At 55.7% G+C, this 7393-nt stretch overlaps 1 protein-coding gene across 1 annotated transcript in view; it reads right to left on the bottom strand.

Moving 5' to 3' along the window:
• Positions 1-7393, bottom strand: part of NOL4L (nucleolar protein 4 like) — a 132874-nt gene that overhangs the window by 64570 nt on the left and 60911 nt on the right. The window contains exon 3 of the mRNA XM_007446851.1: positions 6514-6625. Coding sequence (XP_007446913.1) covers positions 6514-6625 — 112 coding nt within the window. The remainder of the gene's footprint in view (positions 1-6513; positions 6626-7393) is intronic.

Raw genomic sequence — 7393 nt, 5'->3', positions numbered from 1 at the left:
TCGTGCCCCGGTCCGGGAGGATCCCACATGCTGCGGAGCGGCTGGGCCCGTGAGCCATGGCCGCTGAACCTGCGCGTCGGGAGCCTGTGCTCCGCGACGGGAGAGGCCATGGCAGCGAGAGGCCCGCGTAGAAAGAAAGAAAAAGAAAAAAAAAAACACAATGAGATATTACCTCACACCCGTTAGAGTGTCGTAAAAAAAAAAAAAAAAAAAAAAAAAAAAAAAAAAGGTAAGAAAAAAGGCCCCTGCAAACAAGGGGGAGAAACTACCCAAAGGGCACCGGGCAGTTCCTACTTGGTGCAGATAGGAACAGCCCTGAAGAAAACAGGGTCCATGCGTCTTGGGTTGGTATCCTTCTGGTGACTGTACGGCTTGAATAACATTTCTTATCAAGTTTCATAAAAATGCAGAGCTTTGTTTTGCTTTTTTTTTTTTTTCCCTTTGGGCCGCGCCATGTGACTTGTGGGATTTTAGCTCCCTGACCAGGGATCAAACCCAGTCCCCCTCAGTGAAAGCGGTGAGTCCTAACCACTGGACAACCAGGGAGTTCCTTGTTTTGCTTTTTAAAGCTATGTTGTCTTACGCAGAATTTCTGTTTGTCCAGGAGGAGGTAAATGTCACTAATAGAATGTCTCAGAAACGGGCTTGGAATGGGCCATACCTTTCTTTTTCTTAAGGGATTTCCTCTTGGTCTGTGGCAGAGGGGTTCTCTAACACCAGTGCACACTGGCCTCTCTGGCACAGATGCCCAGTGCTGTGGGGAAACTAAAATGCATTTTTGTGACCTTGGGTCCTCTTCTCCTTGCCGCCCCACCATCAACCCAGACGTGACCTCTTTCAACCCAGGGGCGTGTTGGGACCTGGCCTCCGCAGCTCCATGAGGTTGGATACAATATGTGAGGCAGACATTGCAGCCATATTGAGATGATGTCCCTCAAAAGAGCCGTGGTTCCTGTTTTGGAACGTGGGTCTTCAGATGGAGGATTCTGCCATTTTCATTTCATTTCCTCAAAGACATGGTTGTCTGCTGAAAAGCTGTTAGACAACATGGTAAGTGAGAAGGGACCCCCCACCCTAAGGGTCGCTGGTCAGAGACTTAAATGAAGACTTCATCAGCTGCCGTGGCGACGCTCTGTGTTTTGTTGTCCATGGAGGCCGGACACTGTGTTCCTTTATTGATGGTCACCCGTGTCCTGCCTGAAAGCCATGACTACTTACAAAAAGGTAACTTTAAAAAAGCCAGGTATAGCTAGGTTTAGGAGAAAAACCACAATGGCTGGGAAGGCACTCTTGGGGGGTGGGAGAAGGGGTCTTCCTTGGCCTGTTCCCTCCACAGCAGGTCCACCGATCAGAAACTGCTTCCAGTGCCCGGAGGTGAGCCAGGAGAGCTCGGGAAGAGGAGGCCGGATGCCCTCGTCTGGAGAAGCAGGGACATCCCGGGCACACACACGAATCCATCCGAGATCGGTGTGCAGTGAAATGCTTGCATCTGCGGTTCCGGAAGTGAGGGTTCTGTCGGGGAGGGGGGACCTTGGCGGGCGGGACACATTCCAGGTGAGGGAACATGCCAGGGAGCTGGCTGTGGGAGACCAGAGCTCGACCACACCACAGCAAGAAGACAGGCAGGCAGGGTTTTTGGCAGTGGGAAGCCAAATGGTTCCGGGGGTGGTAAGTGCCACACACGAAGATGAACAGCTTACTAGGAAAGAGCTAAGGAGCAGGGCCAGTGTGGGCTCCATGGAGTCCGGTGCTCGTGGCGGGATGGGGGATGAGCTAAGGTGGACACACGAACAAGGAAGAAGTGGCTTCCCTGGGCTCTGATGGGCAGGCCAGGTCCCCGCTGTGGTCAACAAATACAGTGGCCACGCCTGAGCCACTACAAGTAACCTGAGACCACGGGTGAGTTAGGAGCTAGGAAGGGTCACGGAGCTGAAATAACCCAGTAGGTTGTTGGTGAGAGAAGCAGAGGAACCACACAAAGAAATGTTTCGACACCTTTTTGCCAAGAAAAACTGAAACCAGCCCAAGCACTAGTCCTAGTTTTACAGGCCTTGAAAATAACCAGCGATGTAGAGGTTCTCCCAGGGCCAAGCCGAGAGCTGATCACAGCTGGGCTCCACTGACATTTGCCAATCAATGCAAATGCCAGCTGAGGTGGTGGCCCAGATCCTCCAGGTGGAACACAAGGTGGCAATTCTCATGAGTTTCCCCCTACAGGAATGGAAGAACTCCTCCGTCCAGAGACATCTGTAGCTTCTGGATGCCAGGGTGAGACCTCTCGGGGTCAGAGCTGGGCGTTGAAAGACGTGTGCATGATGAAGGCCTGGCACAGAGGAGCCTCGAGAGCAGCCAGCCTGCCATGGGGCTCAGATTTGGAACTAGAGAAGCCAGGCCTGGGGCTGGCTCAGATGAAAAGACCTCTCTCCCAGGGAAGCGAATCAATAGGTCAGCAAGTCTTCAAGGAGCACTGATGTGTGTGCATTCAGGGTGGGGACGGTGCGGGGAAGGGCTCAGGGACGGTGCCTGTGCTCGGCAGGGCAGGACTGACGGCGAGTCCATTAGCACTGCAAGGAGGAAGAGCTCACAGGGCTGTGAAGTAGCTCCAGGCAGCCTTGTGGAGAGGGGATCTCAACAGGACTTCCATTCAATCACTCAGACGACAGCCACTGAGCCCTGCCAGAGCGCCACGCAGACTCTCCTGCGTGGTGCTCCCAAGGACTCCGTGGGGTGGGTGCTCGTGTTAATAACCCCACTTTACAGATGAGGCAGCCACACGTGGGGAGGCTACGCAACCTCCCCAGGTCGTATAGCGAGTGACAATGAGAGCCGAGAGAGGACAGGCCAGCACAGGAGAGACTGCGGGGGCAGAGGAATGAGCCGGGATGGGGTCACATGGGGCAGGACAGGAAGGGGGGATCTGGAGGGGCCAGGCGGGGAGGGGGTTGGAAACCACAGAGGAATCTGGGCCCGGCTGCAAAGGCGCTGCCACCTGAGTGGATGGCTCTCGCTGAGGAAGGGACCCTTCGGTAGGTGACTGGCGTTGCCCACTGCTAACTCCTAGTCTGCAGCCATGCAAACGGTACTTCATCACATCAAAGAAATGTGAAACGTGCCCCCCGAGGCCCCTCACCCCTGCAGCCAGAGCTGGGCCCAGGGCACACCCACTTCTCTTCTCTGCCTCCTCCAGTCCAGACTCAGGGGTTGGTGGAAGAGGAGAGTCGAGCCGGCAGACCCTGGAATCTCCCCATCCTCGGACTTCCTGATCCTCGGCAGCCTCCTTTGTTCGTGCTTCTGGCGCTGGGGGAGGGCACAGGACTGTCCAGCCCCCCTACCCCCCCCGCCCCCCCCCATGCCGGGACAAACCACTGAGCAGGGGAGGCTGCTTTGCTTCCTTTCTTTCTTTATAACATGAGGCCAGGAAGCGAGGCGTCCTCCCAGCAGCCCCTCGAAAAGGCTCCATCCTGTTCCCTGTCTCCCTCCGGCCCCACCTTCCTGGGACAGGAACCTGGGGCCTGCCTCTGGGCCTTGGGGCAGGCTCTGATTTCCCGGAGGGCAGGCGAGGGAGGAGGGAAGGCTGGCAGAGCAGGGGTGCCTATGAAAGAGCGGTCAGAGCAGCTGACCACCTCCAGAGAGGCCAGCATGGCGGGCGGAGACAGGATCTCCAGGCTCTCAGCTGCGGCAGGAGAAGGGAGAACCTGCCAGCTGGTGAGGGTGGTCCAGGCGCTAGCGCCTCGGGCCAGCAAGCAGACAGCGGAGCCTTTCAACCTCTAAGGCTCTCCGCTGGCAGCCTCCAGAAACCAAACCCTTCCCTTTTGCCCAGCAGCCAGGTTGTGGACCCAGGGTGCTCACCTGGGTGGGTGACTGAGCGTGCATCTCCCTGTGGGACACCTGGACATTGGCAGTCTTGTGCCTGGGTGGTACAACAACATGGCAGTAGGGTGGGGGACAGGCTGATGCTCCCTAGGCACCCACTGCACCAGGCACCTGGCAGAATGGGCTCGTTTAATTCAATTGCATCCTCATGAAAACCCTGAGACGGGGGAATTCCCTGGTGGTCCAGTGTTTAGGACTTGGGTTTTCACTGCCATGGGTCTGGGTTCAATCCCTGGGGATTGGGGAACTAAGATCCTGCAAGCTGTGTGGCGTGGACAAAAAAAAAAAAAACAGAGGGAAGCATTACTCCCATTTGTTGATGGGAAGGTAAGTTCTCCTGCCTTCTGGGGACCTCGGACAAGTGATTTCACCCTACCACCTCTCTGTGCCTCCTTTCCTTAGCTGTAAACAGGGTCAGAGCCCTCACAGGATCATAGGAGCTGTTATGAGCAGCTGATGTTCAGAGAGGTCCCTGAACCTGCTGAGGGACACACAGCAGGGAGCAGGGTGGCACACCCAGGCCTGCCAGACCCCAAGCCCACGTTCTGAGACACTGAGGCCACACAGTCTCCTGCTCCCTCAGCATCTCCCCCTCTCCCTGAGCGGGAAGCTCCACTCCTGGGGACAGGGAAGTGGCACTCTGCCCGAGGACAGGCAAGGATGGGCATGGCGCAGCCTTACTCTGCCTGCCCTCTGTCTCGCTGGAGCGAGCCCCTGGACAGAGAGGCTCCAGCACAGAACCCGTGAAGCTGGCGCGTGTGCTCTCTGCCTCTCCCCATCCCTTGGTCCCCCCTCCCTCCCCCTGGAGACCTCGCTGCCTCTACTGGGGATTCGGGGAGGTGAGGATCATCCTCCACACCAGCATGGAGAAGGGAGCAGAATAGAGCCTGCAGACGCCCCAGAGAAACCCACAAACACAGTCCCTCTTGGCCTGCCTTTGTTTCCCCCAGGTTCTGTGTCTGACTCTGCCAGTTGCTATGGAAACGATTAGGCCAGCGCTGGAGGGGACAGGCGGATGGGCGGGCAGGGACCAAGCAGCCACCACCAGGGCCCGCGTCCCTGGGACCCAGACCCGGGCAGGGTGGGGAATGCAGCAGGGAAAGCCTCCTGGCCCATTGGCAGGTACCAAGTGCTGTCTTGGTGCAGGGGTTGCAGCTGCTCAGCTGGTGCCAGGCCACGTGGGGCAGGGGCCTCACTCAGGCCCCACACGTTATCACAATAACTGCCACAGCCATGGCTCACTCCTTCTGCATGGGAGCCCTGTGCCAGGTACGGGGATTAACTCTCATATTTCATCAGAACCCTGCCCCCCCCCGCCACCAGGTAGGTGCCATTATTAACTCCATTTCACAGATGAGGAAACAGGCTCACAGAGATGAAGTCACTTGCTCAGAACACACAGCTGTTGAGCAGCAGAGCTGGGATCCGAACCCACCCAGTGCGGCCCTGGAGCCCCTGCTCTTAAACCAGGAACCCAGCACTTATGAGGGATTAACTAGATTAATTCCTGTCCCTCATACTTTAGTGGTCATCCAATGAGCTCAGTGAAGTGGCCATGGCCTAATGGCCCCCAAGGACAGGAAAGCCTCTGGGTTTGGTGAGGTGGCTGCTGTCAGAAGTCGTATCAGGGACTACCAACTAGGAGGAAAACCTCAATCGACACCTATGCTCCAATTCCTTTGCTGTCGTCGGGCCTCGTTGTTGGTTTTTCCACGTATTTGGTGGGCACCACTTGGGCACCGCCTGAGTAAATGGCTCACCCTTCATTCCGAGTCTGTTCCCATCCTCAGGCAAATGCCCACCGACCTCAGCAACCTTTGCGGGCCTGATGCCTAGAAGCCCTGATAAGTCACCCACCGGGGCATCATTTCTCAGTGCTGAGTTACAGTCACACCAGCCAAACATAACGGCCTGTCTCGCTATGCCAAAGCCACCTGCAAACAGATGGCCCAGACTTACTGGAGGCCTCTAGGATGTTCAGGTAGAGCCTGTGGGAGACTGAAGCAGGGGTCCTTGCTGCATCTCACTGGGCGGGGTAGAGCTGGAGAGCTTGGATGTCGGTCTAAGGGACCACCCTCGGCTGATCACAAGTACTCTGGGCATTTTCAATTCTAACGAATCCCCACAGATCTCCTGGGTGTGCACTGGGGGTGGGGGGCAGGGGCAAATACTTAGGGAGGCCTGCTAATGGCAGGTGGGTGGCTATAGGGTAGGAGGGTGCACGCAGTAGGGGGTGTGCTCCTGTCCTCGGAGAGTGTACAGTCGGGTCACTGAGACCGGATCCATGTGCACACCGCCTGGGGTGAGATCTGGGAGGCAAGTATGGCAGAGCTTAGGGAATGGGGCGAGGTGGCCATTTCCGTCTGGAACCTCGGTGGAAAAGGAGAGTCTTGAAGGGCAGTAGGAATGCGCTATTGGTTTTTAAGTGAAACTTGACATTTAAAAAAATTTTTTAAAAAAGCAAACCTAAAATGAGGCTCTCTGGGCAGTTCCACGGACCCACACTGGCCTCTGGGAATTGTGACAACTGCTGGCCATGCACTTTTCTGTCCGTGCCAGCAAAGGGCAGGCCCTTCTGGGGGAGAGCCCCTCCCCGCAGAGCCTCCCCTGAGCCTCCAGCACACCCACCTCCTCCCCTACCTTTGGGCTCCAGGCCGTTGGAATTAAAGTGCATCCTCTTCTGACACTCTGTGCAGCTCATCAGGAACCGGGTCACAGCCTCTCGCGGAAGGAAGGCGTAGGTCTCGGCGATCTGGGAGAGAGAGGAGGTTTGCTGTTACATGGCTCCGTGGGGAGGCGGCTTGGTCACCGGTTCACCAAGGGCTGTGCTTTGGTGGCAGGCACTTTGCCCTTGCCAGGAAGGGCAGGGATTTGAGGAGCAAGGAGCAGATGTCTTAGAGTCTCAGCCATGGAAATGAGTCAGTATTTTTGCAGAATACCAGCAGTTTTAAAATTTTAAATTAAAGAGGCTTAAAAATTGAATAAGCAAAACAATGAAACATCATCTAGCCTTTAACCTATGTTCTCATAAGTTGGGAATATTCCTCTCAACATATCATTGCTACTACTGAAAAATGACTTGATAAACATTGGTCTAGGGTAGGAGGAGACAACTTCCACAACTCGAGATGAAGAAACTGAGCCTCACTTATAAAGCTAACGGCTCCGGGCCTATAAACGGAACCCAAGGCCCTACAAGCTATTCCTTGATCCACTCACAGATCAAGAGAGCTGTGAAAGGCTGATGCCAAGCGGTCCGATTTTTCAAATTGGACAGACTCTTAGGGACCCCCACGTTCCAGGTGAGTTTATGAGGCCCAGAGAGGTGAACCAATTTGCCCAAGATCACACAGCTCCTTAGAGCAATGCCAGACTAGAACCCAAGCTCCAGGTCATGCCTCATAGCTGTCTCCAGGGGGCCTCTCCTAGCTAGGGAGAAAGAGTAAGCAGTGTGGGAGGGAAGGTGAAAGAGATGGGAGGCGACACAAGAAAGAGACTGCGTTGGGGAGTGGGGAAGAGC

Source organism: Lipotes vexillifer, unplaced genomic scaffold (assembly GCF_000442215.2).
Source record: "Lipotes vexillifer unplaced genomic scaffold, Lipotes_vexillifer_v1.1 scaffold75, whole genome shotgun sequence".
Classification (NCBI taxonomy): domain Eukaryota; kingdom Metazoa; phylum Chordata; class Mammalia; order Artiodactyla; family Lipotidae; genus Lipotes; species Lipotes vexillifer.
The sequence above is the reverse complement of the archived record's forward strand: the minus strand, read 5'-3'. Positions and strand labels throughout refer to the sequence as shown.